This window comes from Telmatherina bonti (genome assembly GCF_933228915.1).
Source record: "Telmatherina bonti genome assembly, chromosome: 15".
Lineage (NCBI taxonomy): Eukaryota > Metazoa > Chordata > Actinopteri > Atheriniformes > Telmatherinidae > Telmatherina > Telmatherina bonti.
The window spans coordinates 33,026,892-33,041,803 of record NC_136613.1 but is presented as its reverse complement, the minus strand read 5'-3'; the positions used below and the strand labels follow the sequence as shown (position 1 = coordinate 33,041,803).

The 14,912-nt window shown below is 42.1% G+C and overlaps 2 protein-coding genes across 2 annotated transcripts in view; one reads left to right on the top strand and one right to left on the bottom strand.

The window, feature by feature from the left end:
• Positions 1 to 14,912, bottom strand: part of LOC306766146 (lanosterol synthase-like) — a gene marked incomplete at both ends in the record, with an annotated part of 122,532 nt that overhangs the window by 10,610 nt on the left and 97,010 nt on the right. The gene's annotated exons all lie outside the window — the stretch shown is intronic.
• Positions 350 to 11,972, top strand: LOC306766479 (lanosterol synthase-like; the record flags this gene model as incomplete). The annotated part of the gene is made up of 14 exons (XM_079254259.1): positions 350 to 379; positions 456 to 553; positions 1,493 to 1,520; positions 2,589 to 2,645; positions 2,736 to 2,807; positions 2,957 to 3,007; positions 3,096 to 3,245; positions 6,082 to 6,178; positions 6,428 to 6,533; positions 11,004 to 11,069; positions 11,148 to 11,228; positions 11,330 to 11,500; positions 11,627 to 11,705; positions 11,835 to 11,972. The coding sequence occupies 14 exons, from the start codon at positions 350 to 352 to the stop codon at positions 11,970 to 11,972; spliced, it is 1,224 nt and encodes a 407-aa protein (XP_079110385.1).

Below are 14,912 nucleotides of genomic sequence, written 5' to 3'. Positions count from 1 at the left end.
GTGAGGCGTTTGCTGTAATGCGGACTCTGCACCAGTCTGTCATGGTGAAGAAGGAGCTGAGCCAGAACACGAAGCTCTTGATTTACCAGTCGATCTACGTTCCTACCCTCACCTATGGTCATGAGCTGTGGGTCATGACTGAAAGAACGAGATCTCGTATACAGGCAGCTGAAATGAGTTTCCTCTGCAGGGCTCTACCTTAGATATAGGGTGAGGAGCTCGGTCGTCCCGGAGGGGCTCAGAGTAGAGCCGCTGCTCCTCCGCATCGAGAGGAGCCAGTTGAGGTGGCTCAGCATCTGTTCAGCATGCCTCCTGGACACCAGCCTGGTGAGGTGTTCTGGGCACGTTCATGCCAGAGGAGACCCCTGGGAGAATTGTGGTATCTCTTGGCCTGGGAACCTCTCACCTTATAAACATAGAAATCTCTTTTATGTTATTGTTTTTTTTTTCTCCAGATCCCCAAAACAATCAATATGCTGGTTCACTGGTATGTAAACGGTCCCTCCTCACCAGACCTTCAGGAGCATGTATCCAGGATCCCCGACTACCTCTGGTCAGTCAACATTCAACTAAAAGGTCCTTAACAACAACAAAAAAAACTCATGAACTTCTTTTTTATAGAGATGGCTGAATAAAAAAATTAAAGGGGTGCTATTATGGTATTTTGAGTAATCTGAGCTTTCTACCGTGTTACAGTGTTGAATCCTCATCAGACATGTGAACGACACAGTTTTTTATCACTTAAACGCATGTTTGAGTTTGAGTTTGAGTTCAGCACTCTCGCCATTCGGTTTCCATGGCAACGAAAAACGTGTCGTTTTAGAGAGTTTTCTCTACTTGGAAATCCTTGTGACGTCCCGGGGGATAAGGTTCGGTGTTTGGTTACCTTCTACTGGTTAACAAGGGCATGTACAAATACATCAGGCGGGTGGAGAACGTGGGATAAAGTTATTTCCAACGATGGCTGGTGAATTTACCAAAGAGAGACATCCTGCTGCATTCGTTGCTGTGGGTTGCTGTTTTCCACTTCGTTTTCAGGCTCTGATTTAGGTTCCAACATGTAGGGCTGTATGCTATGTGTTGACATGGTATTTTGTTTTTTTTATTGAGTTCATATTAGCCTAATCCTTCTGTTTATGAGATGTTACAATGACGGCGAAAGCAGTTGCGGTGCACGCTCCCGATGTAGTGCAGTGGCGGGAGGCGGGACTTAATGCGGAAGAGTCTCAATCCACTCGTTTTGCCCGCAGGCTGATCTGACAGCCTACGGAGAGGATCAGTCTGAAGTAAATAAAGCAATTTGTGACAATAACTCGATCAATCCCAGCCCTTCTGGTCTCAGAAATAAAAATAAATTAGCCTGAAATGCACATAATAGTTCCACTTTAAAGAAAAATAGTCATTTTACATAACCTGCATTGATCATATAATGTGAGCCAAAGATGTACAAGTATCGATGTGCTAAACTGACTGCAGTTTTTCCATGTTCCAGGTTGGGATTGGATGGCATGAAAGTGCAGGTCAGAATTTTATGTTTGTGTCACCTCCAAAGACTTGTTTTTAGGGAAGGTTATGACATCTGGAAGAGGCTCATGAATTAAATAAATAAAAACACCCTTTTTTTTTTTTTTTTTTTTTACCTCTTAGTATTACTAAATTCATATTTTCATTTTTTTTATGGTCCTCTGTGCTTCAGTGTTTAAGGAGACATTAAAACATTACAAAATATGAAGCATAATTTAAAATTAAAACATGAAAGCAAAGAAAAGGAAATAACATTAAATAAAGACTGTTAAAATGATTATCAATTCCAGCTTTAAAGAAATATGCAGATTTGGACATAAAATAAACTTAAAAATAGCTTTGAATAAAACCTACTGAAACACAGCTGAGAACAGGAGGGTCTTTAACCTGCATTTTCCAGCTGATCTGAGGCCCATGGGACTTTGTTCCAGACATGTGAGGCATAGAAGCTGAATGCAGCTTCTCCTTGTCCCATGGCGAGTATGCAATGATGCATAGGCAACTGTATTTTTATGAAGCCAGAACAACTTTAACTCATCTTTAACCACAACAAATACAGCTATCATTAGGATTATGTGGTGTTATTTTGCCCAATATTGCTTAGAGTGACTGAAAACGAAGGACCAGAATCACTGCAAAGACAGCTGTGACCAGAACATGTGTCTCAAAAAGACAGGAGAATATTGACATGTAGGGCAATATGATGCATCATCAGAGTAAAATTTACGCAGTCTATTGTTAAAATAATGCAATCTAAAAATAACCTTAAACTGGATCAGGCCATTTCTAATGCAGAGAGAGGATCTATGTGTTTGCTCTATGATACTTTTCCAAGTGTCTGCAGGTAAAATTTCTCCAATTTCTTTTTCCCAAGCTACTTTAACCTTGTCTCTCTAGGACAAGTTTTCAAAACGAATGCATATGTTTTTGACTTTACTCCCTTTTTAAATGGATTAATGTTAAGGGCTGAACACAGTAGATATTTAGAGGCTAGTGCCTGTAACTCTGGTAAGCATTATTTTGAGCTTATAAAACAAGTTTCTTGTCATTTCTCTTCCACGCAGGGAACAAATGGATCTCAGCTGTGGGACACTTGTTTTGCTGTTCAGGCTTTTCTTGAGGTAAAACTTTCTGCCAGACTTTGAGTGTTTTAAGTGAAAGTTTGCAACAACATGTCATACTGAGTGAAGAAGTGTGTGGGGGTCTTACAGGCAGGAGCCCAAAACGAGCCCAAACTGGCAGAGTGTCTTAGTGAAGCGCATCACTTTCTCACCATCACACAGGTACATTAAACAGCATCTCAGCCACCAGTGGAAACAAACACTACACTTGATAGTCTCTTTACGGCAGCACTGACGGCATTCAGATGAACCAAAGATCACAACTGTGACATGAATGTCTGCTTCTCCCATACATGTTTAATGATGTCCAGATACGTGAGAATCCTCCTGAATACCAGAAATACTACAGACACATGAGCAAGGTACGGCTAATATCACGTAATACCAACACTTTGTTTTTAAATTCCCTCCAAAAACAGATCCATGTATGTGTGTGTGCATGTTTGTCAGGGAGGATTCCCCTTCAGTACTCGTGACTGTGGTTGGATAGTGTCTGACTGCACAGCAGAGGGTCTGAAGTCTCTGATGCTGCTGGAGGAGTTCTGTCCCTCCATCAGGGAGCCCGTCTCCACCGAGCGTCTGTATGATGCCGTCAATGTGGTGAGTGCAAAGGAAATCCTTTTCTATGCTTTTTGTTTTTGGATCATTTTGCTTTGAAAAGTCAATAAGACATAACGATTAAAAGGCGTGTGTGTGTGTGTACATGGTTACGTACAGAATCCATGTTAAACTCTTTTATCTCCTCACACCCAAACTGTTGCATCTTACTTAGAAAAATCAATTGACTACAGTTTTACAGAAAACATCTTAAATCTGAACTGCAACCTAGAAAAGCGAGTAAATTCCATCTTTACATTGCATCCCAGGTATGTTTGAAAAAGGATTTTAAGATTTTACCATTGGCTTTGTCGCCTCCCACCAGACCCGGCATCATGTGTGGGCAGAGGCGGGCCGTGCCCACCCATGGAGTCAGTTGTGCCCACCCTGAACTAAAACCAAAGTTTTGTTTTAATTATTTGGATTTTTTATTTTTGGAGTTTCCATCTTTTCTGAAACCTATCCATCCTCATTTGTCAATCAAACAATCCAATCAAAGAACAAAGACGACGTGTTGGTCGATTACAGACAGACGGGGCGGGTCAGTAGGTCAAATGAATATGCTCCAGGTCCAGTTGCCTTTTTGCTGATTTGGTCGATGTAGGGGCTTTCGCACAGAGTGAATTAAACTACATACTTTCACATTAGACTCCAAAAGTCTCCAATATCACAAGAAAAAGCCGGCACATTTGTCGATAGTCCCTTTTTTTTGTTTTTAAAATAAAGACTCTAGATGGGTCAGGCTAATCAGAGCTACTGTTGCTAACTGGTAAGCCTGGATAAATGCAGAGGATTGCGTCCGGAAGGGAATCTGGCATAAAACATGAGCCAGTTCACCCGAGCGATGATTCGCTGTGGCGCAGAAGGACGAACCCAAAGGGAAACAACAACAACTGTTAGCACAACGCTCCTGTGTGGATTGGTTTCCACCTTTCAAAAATTAAAATAAGCCCCAATCCAGGTGGGGGGGGGGGGGGTTCACAGTGGTACGTTTCATGCGAGTGTTTTCAGGAGTGATCGTGTAATGAATTATTCAAACTACCCTTTAATGCATGAATTACCAAAAAAAAAAAACAATGCAACATTTTTTAAACACAGTATTTTACCTCTGCAGACATATGCAATGATACTTTTTGTTTATTAGTGATATTTAGAACTGATCATGATGATTTAATTTATTGTATTCTATAAAATATTCTAAAATAATATATAATCATAATTATATAATGTAAATCTTCTATAAAATATAACTGCATCATTTTCTTTTCCTATTTATCGTAAAGACAAACTTGTGTAATTACGTTACGTTCAATTATATCATCTATTTATTTATTCTCCAGGGAGTGGAAACGTATTGGATTAATCATTAACCACCACTGAAGTGGTTTATTTAAAAAAATACCATCCTCATTCATGAATCTGCAAGAATAAAACTTGTAAATATGTGTCCTATGACCACTATGTATGAAAGGGTTAAAGATTGCTTTATTAGCAATGAAAACATTCTTTGTTGTGCAACATTTATGGATATAAAGTGTTGCTAATTAGGCAACATAAAGCTGTGATAACATGGATCTCTACTAATATATGAGGAAAATAAATAATAAAGTGCCATATGCAAAATACTTAGCTACTTAGCTACATGTTAAAGTCCAACCCGGATATATGATGATATGAATTCAGTGATATGAAATGTTAATACTGTAGGAGTGGCCACAGAGCCACTGTTTATCCTGAGGAATATGAAATGTAGGTTAAAAACCTATGACCCCCTGAATAATTGTACCCCCACACTTCTACTTTGTTCCTACAGCTGGGTCTGCCTCTCATCCTATTATTTATCTAACTTGTACAAACTTATGAGCCTGTTAGAAAACTGACATCCTCCAGTAAAGGACGTTTAGTTTCCCAGAGACTCAACTGGAGACCAGGGGGGACGAAACTTTTGCTGTCAAAGCTGGTAAACCCTCACAGGAGGACTTTTGCATATTAACTCAGTGATGCTTCCCCTGTTGATGGCTTGTTTAGCATCCGTCTTGCAGCAGATATGATGGCTCATTCGTAGATAATGAAACAGTTATTTCAGTAAAGTGATTTGACACCCATAGAAACAGGTTTCAGTGATTTATTAAAACTTTTCCGTCAACGATTGTTGATTTTGTTACATACTGAACCGTTAACCAGGACAGAGGAAATGTTGCTTTCACAAACAAGACTGGAATTTTTTATCATTGTGTTACATCCAGATTGCTTTTAATCACACTTTTATCATTTTAAAATGAGGAAAACGGAGCAATCCATGGCCATTTTTAGTCTCATCTTCATAACGCACCTTTTGCAATAGAGCTGGACTGCAGATACGCAGTTATTATGTTGTTATTATGTTGTACTGCTGAAATAAAACACAAACCTCCGAGATCACCGCATGGTGATAGCATTAAGTAAATGTCCTAGAATTCATTCGTCATTTTTCATTCCTGCTTTAGGCTATCTACGTTCCACCTTGGACAGAACACCAGTCTATCACAGAGACAAACCAAATGTTCTTATGCTCATTATTTTGATTGTTGAGCCCGTTGGTGGATAAGCCTGTTATATTCTGACTGTGTTTGCTGTTCCTTGGCAACAGAAAGCTGAAACTTCAGGTGACATCAACCTGTGTGCAGCGTTTAAGAATAAAGTCAGTAAATTCTAAATAAATGATTAAATGACAGATATAAGTTAAGTTAAGGTTAAACAGATGCTTCAGACAACAGAGCTGTTTCAGCCTCCTGTTATGTTCTGTTGTCAGTTTGCAGCATTTTCACGGTGTCTGCATGTTTCTGTCGTATCTTTGCAGCTGCTGAGCATGAGAAACCCAGACGGTGGGTTTGCCACATATGAAACTAAGAGAGGAGGGAGACTCCTGGAGCTGCTCAACCCCTCTGAGGTGTTTGGTAGGTCTGATCATAGCATGAAACCTCCAATCAACAGAATGGAATAAAAAGTTGTTGCTGGCCACTGCTGATGTTGCCAGGACCTTGACTTACCTGTGGTGTTGATGTTAAATCAGAAAACAACCAAACTTCAGAAGGATGGAAAACATTTAGGACCTCACCAGCATCCGTAGGGAGTAAAACGAGGATCCAGTGTGTGTTGTAAAGTCTTGTGTTCGTTTCTCCACTGTGTTCTTTCTCTGTCTGTAGGTGACATAATGATAGATTATACATATGTGGAGTGTACCTCTGCAGTAGTACAGGCTCTGAGACACTTCCAGAAAAACTACCCACATCACCGTGCCAAGGAGATAAGGTACTGAACAACCCATATTTCCTTTTATGACTTAGAAATATTTTAACTGAACTTTGAACTTTCTGTCATAACATTTTGGAGAGAGAAAAACTGCTGATGCGATGATGAATTTAAGCCACATTCGACCCATGCGTGGCGTCATTATTAGACTCTTTGTGTGCAGCAATGAGTGTAATTACTGAGTATAGATGTAAACGTTGCAGTGACACGTGTGTAATCCTTCACAGTGGATTATGTCAACGGGTTCAGGATCAGGATGGGGAGAGTTTTTAGGGACCACAAAGATTTCCTGGCCTAAGATGATGAACGGCTGATAAGCAGATTTAGATTCCCAAAAGCTGTTCTCTTACATCTATGTACTGAACGGGGTCACAAAACCTACTTTTATTTGTCTCCTCTGCTGGTTATCGGTCCCTTCATCCATGGACCTGTACCTCCTGTCAGTAGGGGAGAGGAAAGATTTGGGCGATTTCTGGCACTTGATAAGGGGCTTATGTCGGCATATGTTGACAATAAACTGCATTTTATTGACAATTTTTTAAAACATTTTTTGGGAATACAAGCATCTTTTTAAGGCAAATGGTTGATATATCTGAACAAGTGAGGGGTGGAATTGGTCACCTCCAACCTATTTCATGTCCTGCGTCATCCCGCTGTGCTCGGTGCCAAGACTGAGATACAGGAGGCGTTATCTAACAGAGTAGACCAAACAAAACCCAGTGAGAACCCAGAGCATGAGCTGCATTTCCCCCCACCCAGAGAGAGCCCCAAAAAGGAAGGACATGGACCAGGACAAGAGGAAGGATCTTAATTTGTCCCCAACCCCCTCAACTGCACCAAGGACCAGGACGGTGGACCTTCACCCTATAAAACTACCAACAGGTCATCGCCATTCTCCCTTTCCCCTTCTCCCCCCCTCGCCTAAAATTCACCAAGCATATGATGGAGCTCGACCCCCCAGACCAATATGTTTTTGTCTCCCATAAACCCCCCACCAGAGCAGCCAGAGGTATGGCACTCAGCCCCTCCTGCTTAACCACACCGGCTGCATTTCCGTCTCTGCAGTCAGCTGTGTGAGGTGTGAAGGGTCCAGGCTGCGTGGACAACAACAGTCATGATTTTTCTTTTTATTAGAAGGTTGAAAAATCCCTGTACTGTTAGGAAACAGAAGTAGAAATGTAGTTCTGCTCAAACGTGGAGAGCTGTTTTCTAAAAGGCCTCCAAGTAAAGTTAACGTACCCTGTGGGCTGCAGCGTGCCCATAAACACAGGCAAGCAGCTCTAAACCCATCAGCTTTGCTTTATTCAATGTCAGGTCTTCAGCAAGCAAAACATTTTAATAAATGATTTTATTACCAAGCACAGACTTGATTTTAGGTTTTTAACTGAAACTCGGTTAGACCAAAGTAACAGAGCAGCTGTTCTTATCGAGTCAATCCCTCCCAACTTCAGTTTTATCAGTGAGGTCAGAGCGAACAGGAGAGGGGGGGTGGCTCTCCAGCCGAAGGCCTCATGCAGAGTCATGTTTCTAAACATTTATAGCCCCCTGGAGACAGAGCAGCATTTTGTGATGATTTAAGTGAACCGCGCCGTCTATGATCTGCGTTGATTTGGAGCGTATGTTTACTGTCAGGCCTCAGGACAAAGGAGCTTCAGACCTGAGTAAGAGTCTGGACAGCTTTGGGTTGACTCAGCATATAACAGAGCAAACACACATTAAAGGACACACTCTAGATTTGCAGATTTCAAAGGGTTTGGACATTCCCAAGGTTTATGTGAGTAATGTGGGCCTGTCTGACCAATAATGTGTTTTCTTTGAGAGTAACATCCCTGTTCACAAACATGTTTCAATGGAGGCGATCACAAAACGGTGTATAACTGAAAACACGAGTGAGACGTTTAACCAGGTCTTTTTGTTAACGCCTTCCCTGTCAGAGGGTTCAGTCAATGAGCTTGTCACTAGTTTAAAGGAAAAAAATGTCAGATGTTACGGATGCTATTGCTCCCACTAAGGCGAAGGTATTCTCTGGAAGGAAAAAAGTCTCCATGGAGAAATTCCACACTGGTAAATAAATTAGAAAGCACGTTGGACAGCCCAGCACAGATGGAGACAAAAAAATCCACGGGTATGTAATGGCTTGAATGAAGAGAAAATGCATTCCTATAATTTACATCTGAGAAATGCAAAAAGTCCTATTTCTCTGACATTATTACCAGAAGCTGCCATCATGCTTGGGTCTTCTTCGCTACAGTGGACAGGTTAACAAACCTTCCTGTGTTGGTAGCACCTCAACTTTATTCCACCAAGACCTGCAATAAGTTTCCTAAATTCTTCAGACAAAATCCACAATATCAGACAAGCTGTTTAAACATCATGACACATTTTTATCGCATTAACAGTAAAGATCTGGGGGTATCTTACGTCAGCTAAACTCCTCCTCTTGCTGTCTGAACATCCTGCCAACAAGTTTTTTTCAAAAAGGTCTCAAAGATCATGGAGCCTGATCTGTTATAGATTGTGTACTTATCTTTAACTTGACAACATCTTTTATGTCTTCCAGTCTGGTTTTAGTCACCACCAAAGCACTGACACTGCTCTGAACAGTTATTAATGACAGATGTTTGCATACAGATGAAGGAAAAATGTCTTTTACTGGACCTCGGTACTTCATTTGATCCAGTTGACCACAATATATTACTGCAATGACTGGACAGCTGGGTGGGTCTCTGGCACTGTACTAAACTGGTTCAAAAAGTACTTAGAGAACAGGAAGAACTTTGTGTCAATAGGTAATTTTACATCTGAGTAGACAAGGATGATATATGGAGTTCCACAAGGTTCCATCCTGGGGTGTCTTTTGTTTAACATCTAAATGCTCCCACTGGCGCAGGTCATACAGAAGAACAGCATTAGTTACCACAGCTATGCAGATGAAACGCAGATTTATATTGCAATCTCACGAGATGACTGATGACCAGTGCAGGATTTTGGTAAATATATCAAGGAGATTAATGACTAGATCTACCTAAAATTTCTTCAGCAAAAACTAAACTAAAGTGATCGTCTTTGGAGCCAAAGAGAAACAATTAAAGGTCACCACAGAGCTTCATTCTGTACACCTAAAAACCACCTACCAGGCAAGAAATCTGGGTCTAGTGATGGACTCAGACTTACATTTTGAAAAACACATTAAGAGAAAAGTCCGCTTACTTTCCCTTGAAGATAATATGAAGGTAAAAGAACTGATGTCCCAGCAGGACCTGGAAAAACTAGTCCTAGTCATGGAGAGGTGGCATTCAGCTTCTATGCTCCACATGTCTGGAACAAACTCCCAGAAAGCCTCAGATCAGCTGGAGCATGTAGGTTAAAGACCCTCCTGTTCTCAGTGGCGTTTCACTGGTTTTTATTCAAAGCTATTTTAAGGTTATTTTAAGTACAAACCTGCATGTTTATTTAAAGCTGGAAATGATCATTTTAAGTCTTAATTTAATGTTATTTTCTTTTCCTTGCTTTCTTGTTTTAATTTTAAATGACATCTTTCATTTTTAATGTTTTGAAGTCTCTATAAAGCTCTTTGAATCACCGTGTTGTTGAACTGGGCTGAACAAATAAACTTGCCCAGCTGACCACAACACTTCCTGTTATTTTTCACCTCTACTGTTGCCATCACACAAAATATTTTTCGATTCTTCACCTCAGTGACCAACACATTGATGTCTGCCTTGGTGAAAGTGCATTTCCTTGTTCTCCATCGTTGTCATTGTAAACCATGAAATAACATTGATCAGTTGCTCATTTAAATACACATTTCTATTCGTGAGGGGTTTTGCGTCGACCATTTATGGCTGAATGCGGGTGTGTAGAGGACGGAACACAAGATGGAATCTTGTACACCAATGTTGAGGGCAGGTGTGATTTAGAAAGAGGAAATTGCATGTGGGAGTGCGTGTGCATGGTTTTATAAATCTGGATTCTTTTTGGCATATGCCATTTCCAGCTTTTGGGTATAAAAAGTATAAGAATACTTTTAGTAGAGATCCTAGGCAATGTTTTATAAATGAGATCCCAGGACTGTAGAGCAGCTGGAATCCTGCATCAAACCAGAATGGGACAACATTCCTCTCCCAAAATTCCAGCAGCTGCTCTCCTCACTTCCCAGGTGTTTCCAGATGTTAGAAGAAGAGGAGATACTAACGATGCTAAACATCATCCTGGAGCTACATTTTACAGACGTGTTGCTGCATCAGATTCACAATCAGCTCAGATTTTCCAAGAAATGAGAAAATGTTTTAACATCTGAGATGATGTTAATGTTCTACTGGGAATAAGATGTAGCTTGATGAGATTTACAAACTGTTATATTCTGATTTTATTTCTATTTTAGACACAATCTATGTTTTAAGAATTAGGGTTGTATATCATTTCTGGTAACTGTTGAGGTTAAAGAGGAAACTTTTGTTTCTTCTTCAGGTCCACTCTAAGAGACGGTCTGCAGTACTGCAGAAAGATGCAGAGACCTGATGGATCCTGGGAAGGGTGGGTGTACACTTGATGTTTTACCAGCTGAAGCCGAACAAACAGCTCATGCTGAGTCTTCTTGTTACTTGTGCTCAGCTCCTGGGGAGTGTGTTTCACATATGGAACCTGGTTTGGCCTGGAAGCTTTTGCCTGCATGGGCCACATCTACAGCAAGGAGTAAGTTGAACAAAGATAAAGTATAAAGAAAAAGCTCTGAGAACACTTGATGCTTCTGAGCAGGAGAAATGAGATGACATGGCTGTGTTCTTTGTGATCAGGGATGTGTGTGAGGAGGTTCAGAAAGCTTGCCAGTTCCTGCTGGACCATCAGATGTCGGACGGCGGATGGGGGGAGGACTTTGAGTCGTGTGAGCAACGTCGCTACATGCAGAGCAGCACTGCTCAGATCCACAACACCTGCTGGGCTTTGTTGGGACTCATGGCTGTGAGGTGAAGCATAACTCAGACTGGGTTTAACTCTGCATTCAGACACATGAAAGACTATTGGTCAGACTTTGATTATGGCGTTTGGTCAGAATGAAGTGTTGCCATCCATCGTCTCTTGTGTTTAAACAGACATCCCAACAAGCAGGCCATTGAGAGAGGCGTTCGACTCCTGATTGATAAGCAGCAGCCCAATGGAGACTGGCCCCAGGTGAATCTGCATGTTACATCCCATAAACTCACATCATACTGGTTTTACTCTGCCATGAATCCAAACAATGACATGATACAACCATTATGTGAAATTAATAGTAGATTCATGTGTTTTCCTCCTATCCAGGAGAACATTGCAGGTGTGTTCAACAAGAGCTGTGCAATTAGCTACACCTCCTACAGAAACGTCTTCCCAGTCTGGACTCTGGGTCGCTTCACCCAGCTTTACCCCAGCAGTCCGCTGGCTGGGAAGGTGAAGCTGTGACAACCTTCAGGGAAAACTCCGACTATAATCCAGAATGTGAGGACAAAATGTCTTCAGATAAAGCAGACATGGACAGCATAGTTTATGGTTCAGACAATGTGAAACAAGGACACATCAGCTGTTTCAAAGAATGAATCCACCAGATAGTATTTTATTCTGTGTTATCACTATTTTTCATTTGAATGGGTCTCAGTTGATGTATTCATCGTTCTTTAATAGCTCAATTTTTTAACAATTACAACTTTAGTAATGTTACATTTGTTCTTTATTTGTCTTAAAACGACATGACACACTTAATATAAATATTGTTGGCAAATGGGAAGAAAAAGAGGAGGGTTTCGTATTGAACGTTGTGGGACCCCAAAGAAAGGTAAAATGGATCCACAGACCTGTTGGGCTGGGTTATAAATTCATAAAGGTGTGTCATAAAAAAATCTCATTATGTACGTGGTATAATATACAGTAAGGATTTCAAACAGGGACACTGTCATGTTCAAAGATTTTCTTAAGGAAGTAGAAGCTCTGATGATGCAAAGAACCACTCCTCAAACTGGGTCAGTTTGAGGAGAGGTTCCATGTAAACACCTTACTCGGGAGGCGTTCAGGTGGCATCCTTACCAAATATTCGAGCCACCTCAGCTGGCTTCCCTCGATGCGGATCTACAGGCTGTATATAAAAAAATAGGCAGAGCCTCCATAATATTACCCATAGGTTTCTGTAGAGCTGAATTGAAGCTCGTGGGCAGTTCCTACCATCGACATCTTGGCAATGTCACGTGTGTCATCTCTGTAATGGAAAACACGAAATGGGGCAAAGAGGTGGAGCTGAGACAGGGGTTGTGAGTGTGTCGTGGATGACTGACATCTAGCGATCTCCGACCTGCCAGTAGCTACGAACTATCCAAGCTAACCTGGAGCTAACAGGAGCTAACCAGCTGAAGGAGGTAAGCGGGCCAAAGCTAAGTCACACCGTTAACTGGCTAAAAACCACAGTTGTGCTGCATTCCTCCTTCTTGAAGTGGGAGATCGGGTATCTGTCAGTCAAAAGGACATGCCCCTAAAAAATGCTAAATTTTGAAATGCAATTTCTTCTAAACAGAGGACTTGTAAAAAAAAAAAAATTCTCTCTCTCTCTACGGTTGTTATGACGGTAAACCTGACCAATTACACCTGAAATGGTTTTTTGCCATGCTGTAAACATGTTTGTTTCTGCTTTGAAGTTGGCCTTTTTAACTTGGACGTCTATGTGGATTTGCTCTGTTTTGGAGCCAGCCTCTCGCAAATAAGGGGGGGAACTGCGATTTTTGTCATTTCAGGTGTAATAGGTGTCACTTTTAGCTACAGGAGGCTGCAGCTCAGGCTCTACTCTAAACCCTTCCCAGATGACCAAACTTCTCACCGTATCTCTGAGGGAGAGCCCGGCCACCCTGTGGAGGAAACTTATTTCAGCCACCTCTATATGTGATCTCATTCTTTCGGTCACAACCCGATCTATGACCATAGATGAGGATAGGAACATAGATCAGCTAGTAAAGTGAGAGCTTTGTTTTCTGGCTCAGCTCCTCTTCACCATGACAGACTGGCGGAGAGTCCGCATTACTGCAGATGCTACACGGATCCGCCTGTCGATATCATGCTCCATCCTTTCCATGCTTGTGAACAAGACCCTGAGATATTTGAACTCCTCCACTTGAGGAAGGACTTCACTCCCAACCCGGAGAGGGCAATCCACCCTATTCCGGCTGAGGACCATGGTCTCAAATTTGGAGGTGCTGATTCTCATCCCAGCCGCTTCACACTCGGCGAATCGCTCAAGAGAGAGCTGGAAATCATGGCCAGATGAAGCCAGCCGAAACACATCATCTGCAAAAAGCAAATACCCAGTCCTGAGCCCACCAGACCAGATCCCTTCAACACCTCAGCTGTGCGTAGAAATTCTGTTCATAAAAGTTATGAACAGAATATGTGATAAAGGGCAGCTTTGGCAGAGTCTAACCCTCACTGAAAACTAATCCAATTTACTGCCAGCATTGTGGACCCAGCTTTGACACTTGGGACTGGACAGCTCGTACAAGGGGGTCTGATACCCCATACTTCTGGAGTATCTCCACAGGAGCCCCCGGGGTACATGGTCAAATGCCTTTCCAAGTCCACAAAACACATCTAGACTGTTTGGACAAACTCCATTGCCCCTTCCAAGACCCCAAAGAGGGTACAGAGCTGGTCCACTGTTCCGCGACCAGGACAAAAAATGCACTGCTCCTCCTTAATCTGAGATTTGACTTTCTAATGGACCCTCCTCTCCAGGATCTCTCAATAGACCTTATCCGGGAGGCTGAGGAGTGTGATCTCTCTGTATTTGGAGCACACCCTCTGGTCCTTCTTGAAAAGAGGAACCACCACACCAGTCTGCCAGTCCAGAGGCACTGTCCTCAATGTCCATGCGATGCTGCAGAGGGGTATCACCCAGGATTGCCTCACAGTGTCCAGAGCCTTAAGAAACTCCAGGTGGATCTCATTCACCCCTGGGGCCTTGCCACCAAGGGGCTTTTAACCACCTCAGTGACCTCATTCCCAGAAAAAGGAGAGTCCACTCCTGAGTACCCCAGCTCTGCTTCGTCATCTGGACAATCCTTGACGAGCACAGGCATCCAACAACAAAACAGCACTTGAGTTCAGAAAGGGGGGGACCATTCCTCCCAATCACTCCCTTCCAGGTTTAACTGTCATTACCCACGTGAGCATTGAAGTCCCTCAGCAGAACAAGGGAATCCCCAGAGGGAGCCCCCTCCGGCACTCCCTCCAAGGACTCCAGAAAGGGTGGGTACTCTGAACTGCTGTTAAGTGCATAAGCACAAACAATAGACAGGGCTGGCCAAAGCTGGAGAGAAGCTACCTTTTTGTCCACTGGGGTAAACCCCAATGTAAAGTCACCAAGTC